This window comes from Juglans regia, chromosome 10 (genome assembly GCF_001411555.2).
Source record: "Juglans regia cultivar Chandler chromosome 10, Walnut 2.0, whole genome shotgun sequence".
In the NCBI taxonomy this organism is placed as follows: Eukaryota; Viridiplantae; Streptophyta; class Magnoliopsida; order Fagales; family Juglandaceae; genus Juglans; species Juglans regia.
This window is the reverse complement of record NC_049910.1, coordinates 32,469,581-32,492,307: the sequence shown is the minus strand read 5'-3', so window position 1 is coordinate 32,492,307 and position 22,727 is coordinate 32,469,581. Positions and strand designations below refer to the sequence as shown.

Below are 22,727 nucleotides of genomic sequence, written 5' to 3'. Positions count from 1 at the left end.
AAATGTTTTGAAATCTAAATTTGTGTCCGAATCGAATTTTTTTCACTTAGTGATTAATGAAATATTTTTTAATGATGTTATGAATTTTTTATTTTTTTTAAAAATATTTATAATGATTAAAAAATATATAAATATATATATAAAAAAATTAATAATAAAAAAATTAATTTTACCTTTTTGATAGATTCTCATACTACATCTTTGAGATGTAGCAGTATTCGTATTAATATTTCAGAAATATTTTGGATTTTGAATTTAGGATTTGAATTGTGTCTCGAATGATTTTTTATTTATTTAATAATTAAGTAAATATTTTTTAATGATGTTGTAAATTTTTTATTTTTTTATAAAATATTCATGATGATTAAAAAAATATATAAAAAAATTAAAAATCAAAAAATATTATTCGATGACTTTATTCGAAACACAATTTTAATGACCGTAACACGGCTCTTGGCTTCGTTTGGATCTCAAACTCATCTCAACTCATCTCAACTCATCATTACAACTTTTTCAAATCCTAATACAAAATATAATAAACAATTCAACTTTTTCAAATCTCAAAATAATAATAATATTAAAAAATAATATTCTAACAATATTTTATCATTTCAACTCAACTCAACTCAACTCAACTCACTTTAACATGGAAACATAACCTTAATATCCAAGAAAGAGCCTGACAACTTGAAGCTGATGGCCACCATTAATTAGACGGTTTGCAAGGACAGCTTGAAGCTGATAGCCATCATTAATGGCCTAGAAAAAGCCTGATCTATAACTAACGGCTACTTGTTAATGAGGGAGTGATGGGTTGGTTTTCACTTTTTCAGGTGATCTCTTATTAATGCTATACAACATCCATATATAATTTTTTTTAATATTTTTTTAATATTTTTTAAATTTATTTTTTTTAAATTAATTTAATTTTTTTATTCATTATTCATATATTAAATATTTAATAATAAAATTTTAAAAAAATATAATAGGTGAAGATTGTATAAATAATAAGAAATTGTGTAAATTTTTTTAAAAAAATTAAAAGGAGTTTATATATTATCCTTTTGAATTATTAGTACCTTATAAATTTTTCATAATAAATATTAAAAACGCATTTAGATATTGAATTGAGTTAAATTGAATTAAGTTGAGATGATAAAATATTATTAGAATATTATTTTTTATTATTATTATTATTTTAGAATTTAAAAAACTTAAATTATTTATTATATTTTATGTTAAAATTTAAAAAAATTATAATGATGAATTGAAATGAGTTTGAGATCGAAACTAGCCCTGAAATTAATGTTGAAACACGTGTTGATGATAATAGATAAGATTATCTCCGATTTGTTGGGATTAAGTTTTTTTATGGTAGGTAATCTTCTCGCTATGAATAAGATTATCTTTAATTTTGGATAAATGTTACTTATAAACTCTACACCACGTCAATATGTGATTTATTATTTTTATTTTTGTATTTAAATACACATATTTTCATATTAATATATATGTATTTAAATAGAAGAACAAAAATAATAAAATAAAAGAACAAAAATGATAAATTACATGTTGGTGTATGGTGTAAGAAATAATATGTAGAATTTTTTTATTAGGTAGAAATTAGTTTGTTAATTGTTTTTAATAATAATATATATAGTTTTAAAGTGCTCAACTCTCACATACTATATTTTAAAAGAAGGATATCTATTATTAAAAAAATAATTTTAATGAGTTAATGATATTTGTTGAGTTTGAGGTATGAATAACACAATTAATTCTAGCCTAACATACATCCAATGAATGATCGACACAAAAGCAATTACTTTCCACCAGTACTTGCTTACCATTAGAACCAAAGTATTAATTTCAGGACAACATTATTAATAATGAACTTCACAAAGCTTTTAATTAAATAAACAACTTGAAAGTACTCCAATAAGACGAAACATCATCATACGTGTCCAAATTAATTAACCATGCATGCATGCAGCTCCTAACTCTATCCCATTAACTAGCCATAAACGAACAGTACATGAACATGAAATTACAAGTAGTACTCCTAGCTAGCTTAGCTAGCTAGCTAGTCTAATTAATTATCTGCATGATCTATTCCTTAACTTAATTAGATCGATATATTATATATCTCATGAGGTAATTATGTTATCTGTTGTACATTAATCACGACCAAGATCATGAAAACCCAGGACACGTCCTAGCACATCAAGGAACTGGAGATGCGCAGTTAGCTGTGGAAAATGTCCATCACCTTCTATCATTTCCACAGTCGACTTTCCTTTGATTTTCTTCTGCATATAGAGTGGCACTGAATTTGGGACAACACAGTCCTTGGTGGTCTGGATGATTGTGCATGGAGTAATGACCATGTCGAGAACTTGTCTTTCATCGCTGTAAAATACAGTTTTGGCCAAGGGAAGTGCCACTTCAGCTCTCATTCTTGCCAAGCATTTTGCAAACTTATCTACCGAAGGGGGATCTTTTGTGTCGACTGCAAGAGAAGCAAAGGCTGAAGCCCAGTTTTGATAGTTGGATTCGACGTTTGAAATGATCTGCTCGATGTCTGAGTTCCCAAATCCACCTTCATAACCCTTGGTGTTTATGTACCTATACACATGCACACGCGCGATGTATATAAATGAGATAATCAAGCATCACTAACATCTGTAAGCATGCGTCCAAAATAAGCTGTTTTAAACTGGGAAACAAGTCAAAATAGTGGAAATTTAGGAACAGTACTGGCGCTTTTCTTTAGTTTAATTAAGCTTGCCTAGCTCATGTATGTCCGCTAGCTATTTAGTCCGATAATATTAAAGTCTTTGTTTTCATAAATATATAAAAAGGTACTCCACTGGCCGGCTACAAATATATAAACCTGCAGATATATAAACTCCACTGGGCTAGAATAAGACAAAAGTCAATGGAACCCCGGCCGGCACCATCGTTAACATTAACCCTATTTTGTGTCTGCGTGTTTGATTGACTGGCTCGCTCTCTCTCTCTCTCTCTCTCTCTCTCTCTCTCTCTCTCTATATATATATATGTATGTGTGTGTGTGTGTGTGTGTGTTTGGGGGGGGGGGGGGGGGGGGGGGGGTTGATAAAGCACTTCAAATTACAAGCATATTCATTCGTACAGTCAAAACATGAGATGCACTTAATTAGTTAGGTTGTGCTCGAGGTCATGATCTTTTCTAGATAGAATCCATGTATATCCCCAAAGAGAGTAATTATCCATGCAGTTGTGGCGGTGAGTACTTCTACCGAAAGCAATTAAAGCATAACATCATTCATATAATATATATACATGATGATCTATTAGAAATATTGGCTTGATTTTTTAATTCTAAATTTTGATGACTTATGTGTATTTATATGTCGCATTCTAACTGCAATAAAAATATTACAGTTACAATTATATTCTATAAAATTAAATTCATAAATTGATATGATTTTTTATAATATATGTTAGATCTATTTTGATTTATAATAAAAATAATTTTATAATTTAACATATTACATCAATATACTTTAATTTATAAATTTATTTTACAGTATCTCTTTATGATTAAAATATTTATCAAATACTGTACAAATAGATCATAATTATTCTAATATTTGAGAAAAATGGGCTCGTTTGTTTTCGGAGATAAGATGAGATGAAATTAAAATTAAAAAATTGAATAAAATATTATTAGAATATATTTTTTAATATTATTTTTATTTTGAGATTTAAAAAAATTGAATTGTTTATTTTATTTTGTATTAAAAATTGAAAAAATTATAATAATTAGATGAGATGAGATGTTTTCTCAAAACAAACGAGGACTTAAATCGAAAAAACTGGAGAAAAGAGCTCGCTAAATCATATGTATCTGATATGGCAAATCTAGAAACAATATTTAATATGCTTTTGATCAGTTAAATGGGTGTGCCTGGATCAAATCCCAAAACAAGAACAAAATAAATTACAAGAAGGAAGAGGAAAGATCAAGAACATGAACAAGAATCAGAGAACAGCCGACCATAAACAAATGATCCACAACTAATTGCCAAAAGATTTATTTACATTTGTGTGTGTGTATGTGTGTGTTTGTAAGTCTCATCCGAAGAAAAAACCATTAAGAAACAGAAAGATATGGTGTTTATAAGTACCTTGGTGAAGACCCAACGAGGATGAGCCTCTTAAAGAGGTCGGGTCTTTTGATGGAAGCGATGCATCCAATCATACCAGACATGGAATGTCCAACAAAAACCAAAGACTTTAGCCTCATCTCATCTAGGAGTTCAACTAAGTCATTGGCAAAAGCATCGTACGAAGAGTACTTGACAGGATCGTAGAGGTTTAGATCTTGATCAATGGCACCAGAAAAGTTCCAGTCGAAAATAAGAACACTGTAATGTTGAGACAAGGAGGGAAGGATTTTGTCCCAGACAGACTGGTCTCCCCCAAACCCATGTGCCAGAACCATGACTTCACTTCCTGACCCAATGATTTTTGCGTTCAAGGCAGTCGAAAGATCCTTTTCTGTCAGCACCATGTTCGGAAGAGGAAGAAGAAAAAGAAGAAAAGAGCAGGGAAGCAAGTGTAGGAGAGAGTTGAAAAGCTAAGCTGTATTTGGTGGCGTTCGCTGTTTCCTGGCCTCTACTACACACACCTCTATATACAGAGGAATGATTTATATGAGTTGGACAAGCTTGTGTAAGTCCTGATAAAAATGTAGATTCTATCTTAAAAAAAAAAAAAATTATTAATGAGATTTATTTTTTTACAAAAAGCATATATATTATTTAGAACTAGCATTACTCATATATCTTGTGTATAATATATATATATATATATATATATATATATGAAAATGTAGGAACAAAGAGCACTGGATTATTAGTAATTAATAAAGGAGTAATGATATATATAGTTATAGAGTGTGTAAGTATTGTGCAGTCATTTTGAAAAAAAATAAAATTTATTATTAAAAAATTAATCTTTTTTAAATAAATCTCATATTTATTCATTTTTTTTTAAAAATCATTACACGACTAACTATCATTTCTCTTACGCAAAAAAGATGGCTTCTGCACGCTAATGGATTCGAAGGGCTAACATTAATCGGCTAGAATCATAATTCACAGCTGCGCTAAGCCTCCCATTATGTGTATTCTATTATTAAACTAGTGTATAGAATACACATAATGAAGTATTTATATAATTTAATTTAATTTAAAAGATAAATTTTTAAAATTAAAATCTTACAAATTAAATTTTTACTATTTTTTTATACAATAGGGAGGGAGTTTCGAACACACATGCCTTTCATTTGGAAAATGGGGTGTGTGCCATCAGTCCATTAAGTACTTGGCAAATTTTTACCATTTAAGTGAGATAAATAATGTGTTCTATAAATCAACTTGAGAATATAATGACTCTTATAGAATTTAGGTCCCCAAAAAATTAAAATTGACTTTGAATTATTATTTGAAATTATGTTACAACATTGGCCCCTAGGCCCACATAAATAATAGAGTTTGGACACTCAAATGACTAGAGATGAAAAGTAGAGGATATATACATATTATATATTGAGAAGAGAATGGGTTGCTATGAGTGGCTTTGTGGCTTTGTGGAGACTAGATCTGATTGGAGAAGAGAATGAGTTGTTCTAAGTGGATATGATGAAGCGGTCTTCGATGGTGGCTTGGTGGAGACAACCAGGAGTGGAGAAGACGAAGGGATATGCTTGGTTGGGATGGAGAAGACGAAGGGAAGGGAAGGGACGTTTGAGTCATCAAATGAAACGGGACGTTTCATCTCCACTTGAACAACGGTTCTCCAAAGGTTCTCCACAGCAATTGTCTATAACATCTCTTATATATTATACCCACCTTCCAACTGAGCATATTAATATATCATCTTATGGTCTTATAAGTAAATAATATATATATGAGCATGTCCTTGATGTGCCATTGACAAGAGTATTAGACGTCTAATTAATAATTAGTATATATATATATATATATATATCCTTGTACGAGGCAAAATAAAGGTATTTCTTCCCCATAACTAGGGTTAAAAAATCATGCAACGATGGATTACCATGAGAATATTCGTCCACGAAAGACAGCCAGATCCAAGAAATGCATCCACTTAGTTCGAAAAAAAAATGACTTTAATTACTCTACTTAATTTATATGACGTAAATGGCCACCCAATCGGCCACCGATCTTGATCGAGGTGATTGGACCATCGTTCTGATTTTTTGTTTATTTAACAGATAAGGTTTTATAAAATGTGTCTCACGTACGTAAGGGCTATCTCATTAAAAAATAAGAAATGATATTTATAGTTGTGAGTGTATAAATATCGTACAGTTATTTTAAAAAAAGTGAATAAATATGAGATTCACATGAAAAGAAATTAATTTTTTAATAATAGATTCCACTCTTTTTTAAAGTGACTGCACGATATTTACGCATTCTACGACTGTATGTAGCATTACTCGAAAGAAAGATCAGTATGCATTACTAGTTAGATTGCTCCTTGGACAACATGATCATCTCGACCATTTATATTTTAAATGGAAGGTCGAGATTAATTTATTGAATCTTAAGTCTTATTAGGCTCTTAGATAAGTACTTTAAGATCTGAGCCGAAGTTACTTGAGCCGTAGAAGTGTTTAGAATCTAGATATATAGTTTATAATTATTTTTAATAATAAATTAATATTAATCATCATCAATTTTAATAATATTATTAAAGATCATGTCGGGACTTAAATAAAGAAGAGACGTCATAATTATAAATCATGGTTATGTAATTTCAACGTGAAAAATTTTATTTATCATTTCTTGTATCATGCATCAACGTATAATTTTTTTATTTATTTTTTATTTAAATATACATATATATAGATATATTAATGTATAAATATGTATATTTAAATAGAATGATAAAAATAATAAATCTCATATTGATATATAGTGTGAAAATAAAAAAAGTAGCACTTCTCTTTCTACGTTGACTGTTTATTTCACTTCATACGTGTCAATATATATAGAGTTGCATTTTTCATGATCCCTTAGGACCAATATATAATATGCTATATATATATACACAAGAATTTAAAACTCCTATATATTAATTAAGGGAAGATCATGTATTGAATTTAAAAAACAAAGCTAGCTAGGGACCATTTTATCTTCCTTTGTGGTTAAGTTCTGAAGTTTAGACATGGGAAAAAGTCCAAGGGCCTACACTAGTCTAGGAAGTAGGAGATCATCATCTCAGGAATTAATTAGTATATATGTCTTCTATAAAAAAAAATAATAATAATAGTATATGTCTAACTAATTTACTACAAAAAATAATTGGGATTTAGCAATGAAAAAAATCTTTAAAAAAGTTGATGGAAAAATCATTGTTAAAAGTTAATGGTGGAGATGACATGCATATATAAATTAATTGTAATCGACTTGAAAATTGTTAACGTTCTTTTTAGGTGGCTATATTATATTTAGGATATTGTTATTCTAAATCTTCTATATACTGTTTATTTGATATAATTTGATTTTAATGTTAATTTTTAAAATTTGAATTTTACAGATCAAATCTTACCATTTAGATAAATTCTACGTGAAAGCCTTACATCACACACTTCCACTTAATCAACATGTGATTTATCATTTTTATCCGTCTATCTTAAAACTTAAATATGTGTTTAAATAAAAAGAAAAAAATGATAAATTACATATTAATTAAGTAAAAATGTGTGATGTATGGCTTCATTGTAATATTCTCTACTATTTTAAAATAAGTGATGTGAATGATGTATAGAACACATCATTTGATAAAAGAATAACTTATGTATTCAACAAAAAGTCTACTTGCACTCGACGTGGGAAACCCCCGTCCCTCCACGTGGAAAAATTGAAACGACATGTTTTGTGTTTAACCCAAACGACAGGTTCGTCTTCTTCGTCTACCCATGAACAAAGCATGAAAGGTTGGGTCTTCTTCTCATCTTCTTCGTCTACCAACGAAGATGAACGCAAGTTAGGTTCTTCTCATCTTCTTCTTCTAAAATTTGGTGATTTTGGGTGATTTTGTTGTGTTATTTCTCAACCTTTTTTTTTCCTGAATGTGTGGATAAGTTTGAATATATGAATTTTTTTCTTCTTTCAGTTTTTTCTAAACGAGTATCCACTGGGCATAAGTTTGCAACTTGAGTGGAGAAGAACAGGAACAAGAACGCATTCAAAATATTCAAACAAGAACAGGAAAAAAAAAGACGAGTAGAGAAGAAACATGAAGAAGAAAAAGAAGAAGGAGAAGGAGAAGGAGAAAACCGTTTTCTTGTCTCCACTGTTCAAAATATAGAAAGATCAAAGAACAAGGCAGCCACTCCTAAAACAACCACCCAAAAAATCATTTTCAAAACAACAAATTTTTTCTAGGATGGGTTTGATGTGCTTCTCAGACTGATTTTGGCGTTCACTCTGGGATGAGTTTGATTTTTTGAAATCGCTGGTTTTTTTTTTTTTTAATAATATCGACTGATGTGGCATTAACCACGTCAGCCGATTCCGCTAAAGGTACCCAATGCCGGGTACTTGTAGCAGAGTTGTATATCCAAATGGAAACTATTAGGATGTGATGTCCATGTGAAAATGCCAACCTGTCGTCTGGACTCTAAAAATAGGTCAAATCAGTACTTTTATCAATTAGAAGAGAGCACTTGTGCGAGAAGAGGCGGACAACATGCATGCAGGAAGAAATGTAATTCATAGTCACAAAAGGATCCTATTATCACGAGTTTAATTTATCCAGTCCAGTTCGGTTTTGAATATTTATAGAACTAAATTGGTATATACTGATTTTAGAAATTTAAGAACTAGTACCAGACCGACTAACCACTGAAACCGAAACTTTCGGTTTTTCAATTTCAGTCCGACTTTACAGATAAACAAAATTATACACTAACAAAACTTTAGTAAGTGATTGACTCATATCCCTCATTTTATAATTTTTTACTAAAAATTTATAAAATTAAAATTTATATGTTAATATCAAAATTCAAATGTTATATTAATTTTATGTTATAAGATTAATAAAAATGAATAATAATATTAGAATTTCATATTATATTAATTAGTAATTTAACATATAATATATTATATATAAAATATAAATAACTATATAAATAATATTTTATATATATAATTAAAAATTAAAAATATATATCGGTCCAATTTAAATCAATTTTAAAAATATGAAAATTAATATTGGACCAATAATTTAGAACTAGTTTTAATTCTTAAAAACCAATTCATTCAATTCATTCCGTTGAACCGATTTATCAGTTATTTACAATAATTCTATGGGCAACCAGGATGCGTCCCCACTGATGACGTGGCGCATGCCACGTCATCCGCCTTATTTTAATTAAAAAAAATGAAACTCAGAAACCACAAAATCACAAAAGCTGGAAATGAAAACGCTCAGCTTCCTCTTCCCCTATCATTTTCATTTTCGGCTTGTAGAATCCCGAGCCAGCTTCGTCTTCTCTCCTCTCGTTTTGGCCCACAGATCGTCTCTAGCTTGCTTCATCGGTAATGAAAACGAGTTTTGGCCGGAGCTTCGTCTTCTATCGAGTTGCAAAATCCCGAGCTCCCGAGCTCCCGAGCTTCGTCTTCTCCTCTCATCTTGGCCCCAAGTCTCGAGCTTTATCATCTCCCGAAAGAACAACGGTAACCCACATCAACCAATAGACCCAATAGATTAAATTATCTCTGTCTTTCTGAGTTTTGTTTTCAGTTCTGTGTAGGAGTGGGTGGGAGTGAAACCAGAGTGGGAGCGAAACAAAGAGTGGGAAAGCATTCTATCGTTGTCGCCGTCATCAGTATCTCTGAGCTACTGAGTCGTCATGGGTGAGAGACAGATCTGCGTTTGCATTGGATGGGCTTGATGTGATTCGGTTCTTCAAAACCCAGCCGAAAATTTTGGTCTATTCTTGCCTAATTTATTCACGACTCTCCCAGATTTCTTCAGATTTCATTTTTGCAAATTTTATGGTTAGGGTTTGTATTATGTCTTGTACATGTTTGTAATTGAAACCCATTCTTGCATTCACATCAGATAATATCTTAAAGGTCTATTAATTCTCCTGTTTAGTAGATCATTTCAACATGCTTGAAAAGATTAGGATTTAGATCTCGTATGTATGAATTATTGTTGTTGAAAAGAAGAAAAACCAATCATAGATTAAGTAAGAGTTCTTCTATTTAGACAACTATTTGGATGTAAATTAAGTAAACAAGTGCATAATATATGATGGACAATGATGAATCTGTATGGCCATAAGCCTGCTAATAAACTACCAATTATTAAGTTGATTCTGCGCATTCTATACTTGTATAGAGGAATATCTATAGCCCATATATTTGAGCTTCCTTATTTGCATTTTTACTCTTTAGATCCAGTATTTCCTTTTGGCTCCCTCTCAGCATGGGAAACAGTAAAGAACACTCATCCACGCTAACACCATCTAGCTCAAATTCCTCATTCGCGGTATGTTATATAATTTAATCTATCAATAACATTAGAATGTATTTAGTTGATATTTATTTTCAAAATACATCAATAATGCAAATCCAATAACATGTTAGGAGATACCATCAAGTTGTCCAAATATCCCAAATCACATGAACGGTTAATATGGAGAAGTGACGGCGTGGTCATCGGGATTTCTGCCATATCCAGATGGACACAAATATTTTCAAAATAAATATGTTATTATTTATTTTTAATAAGTTCGTTTTTCCAATTTAGGAGTTTAATTGCATATTTCTTTGTGTCTTTTGCAGAATGCTGGTTACCCATTTCCACATGCCATATATCCTCCGACTCCTCTCATCAATACAAGCTTTGCTATGAGTAGAATAGTTGATTCAGAGGATAATAGACCCGAGGGTGGGGAAACTAAAGCACCATGTACATCCGCTAGAGTTGAGGAAAGTAATGAGTATAGACCACTTCCACAGGAAACTGAGGATGACAGTACGGGAACATCTCAGAATGTTGAAATGGATGGTGATGATATGATTGAGGAGCCAAAATCGGGAATGGAGTCTAATTCCTTTGAAGATTTGATAAGTTATTATAAGTAATATGCTAAGAAATGCAGGTTTGAGGTGATGACAAAAAGGATTGAGAGGGGAGAAGATGAGACGGTTATGTATGTCACACTTGCTTGTGCTCGTGGTGGGAAGGCCCATAATAGGACTTTCAATGTCGCCAACCCATGCCCGACAAGAAATACAAAATGTAAGGCAAACATTAATGTCTTAAAATCTGATGGAAAGTTTCGATTGACTACAGTTCATAATATCCATAACCACAGCCTCAGTCCAAAGAAATCTCGCTTCTTTCGATGTAATAGAGAAGTGAGTGACTCCGTAAAAAGAATCTTAGATACAAATGATTTGGCTGGCATTCAAATGAATAAGAGCTTTGGGTCTCTTGTTGTTGGCGCGGGTGGATTGGAAAACCTCACATTTTTTGAAAATGATTGTCGTAATTACATCGACAAGACAAGACATCTACGACTTGGCGCTGGTGGTGCTGGTGCGCTTCGAGAGTACTTTTGTAGGATGTAGTACAAAAATCATGGATTCTTTGCATTGATGGATTTAGATGATGATGGGAGATTAAAAAATATCTTTTAGGCAGACCCCCCTAGTAGAGTAGCTTACCAATATTTCGGTGATGTGGTCACATTTGACACCACATACCTAACGAATAGATATGGGATGCCGTTTGCACCATTTGTTGGTGTAAACAACCATAGGCAATTAATTTTGTTGGGAGTAGGCTTGATTTCTAGTGAGGATACGGAGACCTTTGTGTGGTTATTCAAGACCTGGTTGCAGTGTATGGATAGCATAGCTCCGAAATCTATTATCACTGATCAAGATATAGTAATGAAAAATGTAATTGTTATTATTTTCTCAGAGACCCGACATAGATTTTGTCTGTGGCATATCCTGAAGCAAATTCCCGAAAATCTTGGCTCCTATGGTTTCTATAAAACTGGGATGAAGAATGCGTTAATAAAGTGTGTGTATGACACCCAAAGTGTTGAAGAGTTTGAGAGATGTTGGGATCAGTTAATTGCCAAGTACAATTTGTATGAGAATGCGTGGTTGCAAAGTTTATATGCTGAGCATGAGCATTTGGTTCTAGCATTCTTGAAAGTGTACTTTTGGACTAGAATGAGTACAACGCAACGAAATGAGTGCATGAATGCCTTTTTTAACGGGTATGTTCATGCTAAGACAAACCTAAAAAAATTTGTTGATCAGTTTGAGAACGCGTTGAAAAAAAATTTGAGAATGAAAATGCCGCGAACTTCCACTCGTTTAGTGTCATGATTCCTGCATATCTAGATCTCCAATGGAGAAGAGGTTCCAAGACTTGTACACGAATGCAAAACTCAAGGAAGTTCAGCTTCAAATTACAGGCATCATCGATATGAATCCAAAGTTACATAAGAGTGATGGTGTAATAAAGACCTATTTGGTAGAGAATGAAGTTCGTTTGGAAGAGTTCACTAAGTTGGTTACACATTCTGTGGACTTTGGTGAGAAGGATGCAGCTGCAAAGTGTTCTTGTGGATTATTCCAGATGAGAAGATATTGTGTCGGCACATTTTGGACGTGTTCAAATGTAACGGGATAAAAAATTTGCTAGATAAATACATTTTAAATCGATGGAGATAGGATATCAAAAGGCGATACATGTTAATCTACAGTAACTATGATGCAGGAGAACAACGGGCAAATTCTAATAGATATTCAGAGCTGTTAAATATCTGTTATTAGATGATTACTGATGCAACAAGTTTGAAAGAGTATACTGAGGATGCGAAAACTAAGTTATATGCAATGATTGAATTGTATCATGCCAACCAACAACACCCATCGATGACCCAAACAGGTTCTAATATTGGTTGTATGGTACATGACACTACTACAGTTGGTATTTCTAAGAAAGTACTCAATCCACATGTTATGCAAGGGAAAAGCAACCCTCCATCACTGATGAGAGCATCCAGGATGGAGAAAGACATGCGAAAAGTCAAAGTGAAAAAAAAATAGGAAAAGAGAAAGGCAAAGAGGTGCAGATATTTAATATATGACATTTTTATTTATATTTTATAAATACAAATATGACAACTTTGTATTCTTTGTTACTTGATTATTAGCGGGATGGATGAGATATATCATTCGTGGACACACGGAGACCTTTATTTTTCCATTCAAAGATGGATGCATCCAATGTTGGACAGCAAGTATATTAATAAGTACATATTTATATTTAAATTCTAATGTTTGGCTGTATTTTTACGAGTATTTCTCACTAGACTGTTCCAGAAAGCACAACCTTTGACATTAGTGGAACCCAAATCCGAAGAACAGTGATTTCAAGTCAAGAAAGTGTAAGTGTATCTCAAGAGTTTTTTTATATTTTAATACTAATATTGACATGAAAATAATATTTGAGTTTAATTTTTTGCATATGCAAATTGGGTTGGATGGGTCACAACTGGTGGACTTGGAGTTGGATGGATCACAACCGCTGCAATGATATGATTCAAAGGATGTATTGTGTTTTATGTATATTTTATGTATTTAATGTTTTTTTTTTTTTTTGGAATGGATGTATTTCAAGGACTTTTTGTGGATTTAATGTATTTTTTATGGAATGAATGTATTCCAATGACTTATTTGTGTAGCCTTTGTGTTTTTTATGAGACCAAGTTATATTCAATAACTTTTGTAGATTTAATTTATTTTTTATGAAATTGATGTATTCCAATGACTTATTTGTGTAGCCTTTGTGTTTTTTGTGGGATGAGTGTATTTCAAGGACTTTTGTAGATTTAATGTGTTTTTTGTTGTTCAAGAAGTTTCTAAAAAATCAAGCATGTATTGGTAAGTTTTTTGTGTAGCATATATTGTCCTTGGATATCTCATGTATTGTCTTTTAGAAACTATCATCCGCAGTACCAGGTAAGTTTTAGAGATAGTCCAATTTTAACTTGTTTATTCATCCTTACAACTATGTGGGCGAGTAATTTTGTGTTTACAAATTATCTGACCAATATGGTTCTAGGTACGTACAGACATCAGGACCTAATATAGACAACTGACAGCAACATCAAATAATTTAGGGGGAAGTATGCCATAAGCTTGTTGTTTTATACATTGCCAATATATGTTGGAAGGAGTTCTACATGTTTGAAGGGAATTCTAGAATGATTTCTATGCAACATATTGGAAAAATAATTTACTTTGTATCATGCAAGATTTTCTGAAAGATAACTTACGTGTTGTCTGGTGCAATTTGTTATCAAAATGCCAAGTGCCAACCTGATCTAGTTATAAACAAAGTCCAGGAGGAACCATCTAATTATTGCTAATTTAATCCATTCACAAAAAACACATGCAAATAGAAAAAGATACACTAAATACATGCAGTCAATAAATTTTACAAGTTAATGTATACATCAATATTTGCTCAGAGGCTAAAATGAAGTAAATTTTACAAGTTAGCACCAAGTTTGGTCATAATCTAAGAACTTAATATATACATCAAATAAAGTCCAATACTTAAATACAAACACTAGGCAGCAATTACTTACATACTACCAACCAACACACAACTACAAATGAAAAAGTCCAATACACTCGAAGTATTGTGTGTGAACCATAGTTGTGAATTTCGTACCATACCGGCCGGTACGGTCGAAATTTTTCGTACCAGTCGTCTGGCCAGTACATGAACTATATCTATTTCGTACCAGCCTCAATTTCTGCTAGTGTTTTTTTTCATTTTTTCAAACTACAAGCTTATTTCTTAACCCCCAATTCAAATTAGACTATTTATAATTTATATATAATTTATTTATATATAAACTATTATTTTGGAATATAATTTTTATATATAATTTATTTATATATCGACTATTCCGAAATGTTATCCCGAAACGCTATCCCGAAACGGTACAGGTACCGAAATATTTCGTTCCAGTGCCTTGACCAGGACAGCGTCCGGTACGGTATTCAAAACATTGGTGTGAACACCTTATTTCAGTTTCGCACTTCAAGAGCACCATCTCTCTCTTGGATACCACCATCTCTCTCTTCTCGATTTCATCCGCTCTCTTACGGAGCTCAGTTTTCGTCTTTTCAATATCGTCGAGTATCTGCTCAAGTTCTTTCTCCTTCCTTAACAATTCATTATTTTTTTCTCGAAGTTGGGCCTTAAATTCTTAATTACTATCTACCTACATGAAAAACTTACAATATGGTAATCCCTGTAATTATACCCATAAAAAAAGAATTAGATGTACAACATATTAATTACTATAATTTAAAAATGTTAGATGTAAAAATGATGTAGTTATCTCTGTGTTGTATTTTGGACCACCTAAGAAGGGCCATCCTGGATTTCTTGTAGTATTTGAGTATCTCAATGTAGCTTTGACCCTACAGAAGCAGAATGGTTGTCCCAAAGTACGTTTTGTAAACGATGTAAAAGATATTGATGATGATAACATTCTACCATGATGTTTTATAATTTGTTACATGTGAAATCCAAAAACCAACATGGATTATTTAGATAATATTAATACTACAAAATCTATAAATTTTGTGTATCTCTTCTTGAGTTGTAAAAATTATTTGCACATCTCTCTCTTCAGCCTATTTTAAATGAATTAGTCTGGTAATATGACTCATTCTACAGGTGTGGGCAGTATGGTACTAATGGTTTTAGGAAACTAGTAATCTATCTTATTGTATTGAATGACACATGATAATGGCAAGACAAAGAAGGCCGAAAAGGAACTCCCCAAAAAATTGCTTCTGTGCAACCATGTCAATCCCACGACAACTCCAGTTCTAAGAAAAATTTAGAACAAACCAACAATAACTCCTCAACCTTCCCCAGACCCAACTCTCTCTCTCTATGATGGTTATCTATGAAACATATGGCAGCTCCTAATTTCAGTGGCAAATACCAAATCAAGTCTGAAAATACGAAAGGAATCAAGATCAAAACATACATATATATAATAGAATCAAAAGCTACAAGCTAATCTAGAATCAAGATCAAAACCATATATATATCAGCATTGCAGGTCACATGCAAACTTAGCACAAGTAATAAAGCAATTAAGTCTAGAATCTACAAGCATGTATGTGTTTGTCTTTGTTACAAGTTAGCACCAATAAACTGAAAATCTGACATGTTATTTGGACCATCATTTCTTCTTTTGGACAGCTTACACTATACTTTTGTGGAGATCATACAAAAAGTATTCATAATAAACAAAATATTATATGCTGATTTGCTACTTTGGATTGGAATGTCTTTCTTTATTTTCTTTCTCTATTTTTCTCAATGACATGGATCTATTTAATTGAATATTTTCTTTTCTTATGTCCATTAGTTTTTAGTATTTACATCCAATGTTTTTTTGTAAATATTTTCACTATAAAATTATTAGATTTCGTAAACCTAACCCTCATCCTCTTTTAAACCAACAAACTGAAAAGCTTACAAACTAATCAAAGTGCAAATGTTCTACGACTCATTCTAAAATTATGGTCGAAATAAATGAATTACAACATGTTTGAACTGATCATCAGTGGGGGCTCTCAATCATCTTTTAACATAAGAAATTCTATATAGCCAACATAAGAAATTTTAACATTATATATGAAACATATGACAGCTCCTAATCCAAATTACCCAAATTCTACAAAACACATACTAGAATCAAGATCAAAACCATACATATACTAGCATTGCAGGCCACATGCAAAGTTAGCACAAGTAATAAAGCAATTGAAACAACTTGAAATAGTTAGGTTACCTTGCACCAACAGAATACGAAGACAAAGGAGGATTTTAGATCTGGGTCTAGAATCTGGAGGGGATTTTGTGGAGAAGACGAAAGGGCTTCGTGGGTGTTCGTGGAGAAGACGAATGGCTTCGTGGGTGTTCGTCGGTTGAGAAGACGAAGGGGCTTCGTGGGTGTTGTGGGTTCGTAGAGAAGACGAAGGGACTTCGTGGGCTGGAACCAATATTGCTATGGGTGTTCGTGGGTTCGTGGAGAAGGCCAAAGGGTTTTGATGGGGAGAAGACGACGGGGTGAAGCGGAGGGAAGACGGCGGCTTGTGTGTTCGTGGGGATGGGGTTTCCCTGGGTCTACTTCGTGGGTCAACTCGAAGATGAAGCTCAGGAAGAGTGATGAAAACTCGAAGATGAAGCTCGGGAGGGGTGAAGAAGACTCAAAGATGAAGTTCGGAAGGAAGAAGAAAATGGGCTTTGATCTCTGAAAACGAGAGGAGAAGACGAAGCTGAGCGTATTCATTTCCCACTTTTGTGATTTTGTGCTTTTTGAGTTTTCATTTTTTTTTATTATTAAAATAAGGCGAATGACGTGGCATGCGCCATGTCATCCGTGGGGACGCACCCCGGTTGCCCCATAGAATTATTGGATTTTTTAACACTCCTACTATTATTGCAGGTGATCTTCTTTTGTTGATTCAGACTTGAGAAAAGTCCAAGGCCAACCTTTTCTTGCATCAAAGCTGGCTTTTCCCACCACAACCACTTTCCTTAATCATTTTGAAAAATGATTAACACACGATACTTTTTACAATATATTTTATAATTATATTTTAAAATAAAAAATATTATTATAAAATACTATATAAAAGTAGGGTCATGCTACAGTCATAGAAACTTTCCACAAAAACTTTTTACCGGCTGAGATGGACCTTATGTGGCATGCCAGATGAACTAAAGCAAAAGCACGAAAATAGACCCATCGTCATTTATTCGTCCCTCTCCTCCAAAACAGACTCCTTGCTAAAAAAAAAAAAAAAATTTTAAAAAAGACCCATCATGCCTCTCTCACCGTCCTAAGAAGTCCTCACCGGCAGACCTCGAGATCTGGCCCCATTGTTTGGATCTGGAATGCCTCCCGCCGACCAAAATCACCCCAATTCTGGTGCAAGAAATCCCCTTAAGGATGACCCAAAAATGTTTCTACACACCAAAAATTTCTATCACAAAATAAACATAAGTAATTAGCATAAAGATGCATACTTCATAGCTACCATCGGATGGGATCTAACTTTGAGAAGAATACTATGCGATTTTTGCAGTACCCAAAGTATCAAGTAAGAGACTTTTTTTTTTTTTTTTTGAGAAATAAAGTAATTAAGAGACTTTATTTCAAGTAAAAACTATAAATGTCAATGCACCACGTTTGTTCTCCAAAACATTAATTTGAATTCCACATCAAGAATACTAAAACTTTCTTTTGGTAAGCAAATGAAGAAAAGGAAAAAAACAATTCCGAAACTAAAACCTTGCCTAGGAGTCACATGTTCATCAAGCTAAGTTCTTGACAAGATGGGTTCAACATTTTCAGGGAGACGAGGGTTTCTTTTCGATTTTAAGTTTGGATTTGACACTTTCAGAGAGACGATTCAGTTTGGGTTCGACAATTTCAGCCTTTCAGCCTGTTGAGGGAGATGAGTGAGACAAGGGTTCAAGGAGATGAGAGTTGGACATTTTCACTTTTTTTTTTCCCCTATTTCCAAGTGGCAAAAGCCAGGTTAGTCGGTGGAGGATTTTGGTAAGAAATATATTTGGAAGTAGCATTTTCTATAAAAATAGCACCAACAGCACTTGACAAAAAATATATTCTTATTTTACAGCATGTGTTGTGAAAAGTATTGTGAAGAGTGTTGTATGTGTAGCATTACTCATGCGTGTTCAATATTACAAGCTGGGAAAATATTAACTTTTTTTTTTAAAAAAAAACTGCTATATATATATATAATATAAAAAAAAAAATTATTCAAAAGTAAATTTAAAAACTAATATAATTTTATAGGATTCATTAGATCTATTTTATATTAAAAATTACTTTATAATATTATGTACCACATGAAGCTGTCATGCTAGTTTTGTTTAATCACTTTGTGATTAAAGGATTTCCCTTAAAAAAAAATTAAAAAAAAGTTGGTGGCAAGCAAGTATAGCACCTTATTGCCTAGGGTGTTCAAGTCCAGAGCACTTCTTTTAAAAAAAATGGATAAATCTGAGATTTACATTAAAAAATTATTATTTTAACAATAGATCTCACTTTTTTTTAAAAGAAGTGTACGGGACTTGTCTATCCTAAAATTGTATCTAGCATTACTTTAAACAAATATATGATTGAGGATATATGGTAATATGAATCAAAATTATTAATTAATAATATTAGTACCAGAGTCAATCTCACTACTTTACGAGCAGGAGATTAAGGCTCCGTTTGGAACTTGAATTGAATTAAGATCAATCTAATTCAGTCTAATTTTAATATGAGTCTAACATCCAAATACTCAACTCTTAAATTACTAAAGTCATCTCAACTTAAAACCTCTTTACACGTGAGACCCACAACATTTTTCAACTCAACACCTCTTTACACGCGAGACCCTCAATATTTTTCAACTTTTCATAAATACATTTAAACATCCAAACACATCTAAACTCATTTTAGGTGGGTCCCACAAAACTCATTACACTATTTCAACTCACTACTATTCATAAAGAACTCAATTAATCTCAACTCAGTTCAAAATTCAGTTACGGAACCTATTAATCACACTTGAGGAATAAAACCCAACATAAAAGATATTGCAATAATACGTACGAACGTGATCACCAGCTTGAATTTTGAGACATATTGTTAGGATGTCGACTACATTAACAATAATTCTTCTCATCAGTTATTATTCACTATCTCACATCCCACATTCTTATGAAAAAAAAAAAAAAAAATTATCAATTGTGAGATAAATAATGATTGATGTATAGTAAAACCTATAAATCATAAGTCTTATACAAGTTTCTTATAAAAAAGTGAATCTCATCAATAAAAAATAATTTTTTTACATTTGTTTTTAGATAAAAATCTATTTTTTATAAGAATTTATATGAAATTTGTCATCCATACAAATTATTTCTCGAAGCATGCATGCACTATTTCTTTTTTTTTTTCTTTTTTTTTTTAAGAGGGTTTCCAACTTATCCAAACCTCCTTAAAATGTTGGGATTATGCCATGCAATCAGGCCATGCATGCCAGTACCACTACTTGTAACTAGCAAGCAAGCACGGAAAGATCGTGAATATTTATGAGGAGGAGATGAGATGTATTCAGACACAAAAAGGACTCCTTTGTCTTCTTATATATGTTGTTAATGCTTGTGATCATCGAGACCTAATATAAAGTCCAAGGCCTACCTTTTCTGCATTAAAGCTCGCCGGTCCCCCACCATGCATGACGTTCCTTATCTCCCCAAAATTAAGCCCTTTCATACAAAAATATTTTCAATACATCTTATTTCATCTCAAATCAATCATTGATAAAATTTATTACTTTTTTAACTTCTCATTAAAAGGTTAAACACATCTTAACTTCTTTTATACATTTATGGGAGGTTTGGATAGTTATAAATTGAGATGATATGAAAATTGAAAGTTGAACAAAACATATTTCAATGGGATCCATAAAATGCTACTATTTATAGATCAATTCAAATCATTTGAGATCACCTCAACATCTAAACGCAAATGCGCTCTATCAAGAGGTTAAAGATTTTCATGATCTGCACAAAACTTGCAGGAATTTGCTGCATCTACTCAAGTTTAACTTCTTGTTGGTGATGGTGACGGTAATAAAACCACCATAGAGAACTACTATTCTTCTTCGGATACTGCATGCATCCTTTTTCTAGCCTTGATTTTGGAGACAAGCATTCTCTATATTTCACTTGAAATGGAGAATATATACCTTTAACTTAAAATATGAGATATTTTAGTCCTTTCACTTGTCAACATGATGAACAAAATATCTGTTGTCTATCCATTTCAAATGAAATGGAGAGGAAATTTTCCATGATTTGGGAACTTCATGTAGGCAGTGCCTAGACCTCAATTAAAAAATAAGTATTGCAGTACCATTTGGGCATACTTTCGCTTCTGCATTATTAGACACTTCAAAGTGTGCAATGGCCCTACATGCAAATGAAATTTGGAAAAACGTATCAAATGGACATTCTTATAGATCTCATCTTCAATGTTAAATAAGAAACAAAAGCAAGTGCAACAAGAACATGCGCAAAAATTAACAACAAACTAGATTGTATTAGGGATGTCATCATCATTAAAGCCAACAGTTCTTTAAACAAATGGTATCTGAGGAACTCAGTCAATTAAGCATAGGAAAGCATATATAGGATTGGCAAGTGGAGAGGACAAAAGTTGGTTGAGAATTAAAGGCCATAAAGGGAAACCCAAATTGAATTAATGCTCAGCATTGCAGTTGAGTAAAGAAGGGGACCTCTTTAAGAAAAAGCTGAAAATGACAACACAGGTACTTGTGGCATCAAAACACTTGCTTCGGGAAATGTTTCAGGCAGGTAAGCTCATTAATGGGGCGGTTCCTAATACTTTTAAATGCTGACTAGAACTAGCACACGTCTTACTGCTCTTCTCAAGCTGTTATATAGCTTTAGGATTCGTTTGGATTCGTAAGTGATCTCAGCTCATCTCAACTCATCTCAGCTCATCTCAACTCATCTCACTACTATTCAGCAACTTTAACTCATAAATCTCATTACTATTCACAACTCATCTCATTACTATTCACAATCCATCTCAGTTCATCTCAGCTCATCTCAAATCATCTTCGAATCCAAACGTCTCCTTAAGTGTTACAAAAATTATTATCTAAAAGAAATTACTATGGTGTGGGAAACATTAGTCAATATTATAGTCCAAGATCAGGCATTAATGAAATACCACTTTGCTTGGAGAAGAGAAGTCTACCCTATATAATGATTTCAAGCAACTTATATAATCGTAATATTGAGTCAAGATGTCATGTGACATACCCAGTTAACACCCCCCAACCAAAAATAAAAAAAAAAAGTGCCTGTGGCCAGTGTTGAATTATTTATCTATGCAAACAACAGCCTGAGCTCGAGTTTAAATTTTGGACACTAAAGACTATTCAGCATATTGCAGTTTTTTATCCCTTATCCATTCTTCCTGTAATAAGCCAAATTAGCACCCATTAATCAAAGGACAGATAAGGTCAGACAAGAAGATTCCAACCTCACAGCTAGCAACATCAACTGAAATCGGCTCCAGTGTAGGCTTTCAAGGCCTCATTTTTTTCCTAGAAAGTCTGCTTTGAATAATCAGCACTGTGAAGGACTAGCGCATATATAGCATCTGGACTCTTGTCTCTTTTGACTTGAATCACATATATTTCAGCAGCCACCTCAACATTTATATATCTATTGACTATTCTAAAACTAATCAATGCAAGGGTTTGATGTCAGATTATGACTTCTCTATAGCTTTGCACAATGTCATGGAGAAATAAAAGCATTCTATTGACATACCATACAAAAACATGGAAGATCTATGATAACCCCCTCCGATATGATAAATAAGGGCAGGTTTGGAATATAAGATAAAATATAAAATTTTTATCTCATCTCATCTCATCATTATATTTTTTTCAAATCCACATACAAAATATAATAAACAATTCAACTTTTTCAAATCTCAA

General features: G+C 32.4%; 1 protein-coding gene across 1 annotated transcript; it reads right to left on the bottom strand.

Annotated features, from left to right (window-relative positions):
* Nucleotides 1-1,988: 1,988 nt before the first annotated feature.
* LOC109004123 (strigolactone esterase D14-like) lies at nt 1,989-4,664 on the bottom strand. Its single transcript, XM_018982554.2, has 2 exons — nt 4,173-4,664; nt 1,989-2,625 (listed from the first exon to the last, which is right to left on the bottom strand). Exons 1-2 carry the CDS (start codon nt 4,556-4,558, stop codon nt 2,178-2,180), a joined length of 834 nt encoding a protein of 277 aa, XP_018838099.1. The 5' UTR covers nt 4,559-4,664; the 3' UTR covers nt 1,989-2,177.
* Between the last annotated feature and the right edge of the window lie 18,063 nt (nt 4,665-22,727).

Coding starts and splice junctions, on each gene's coding strand:
- LOC109004123 (XM_018982554.2), bottom strand. CDS start 4,558: ATGGTGCTGACAGAAAAGGATCTTTCGACTGCCTTGAACGCAAAAATC. Junction 2,626..4,172: donor CTCGTTGGGTCTTCACCAAG/GTACTTATAAAC, acceptor GCATGTGTATAG/GTACATAAACACCAAGGGTT.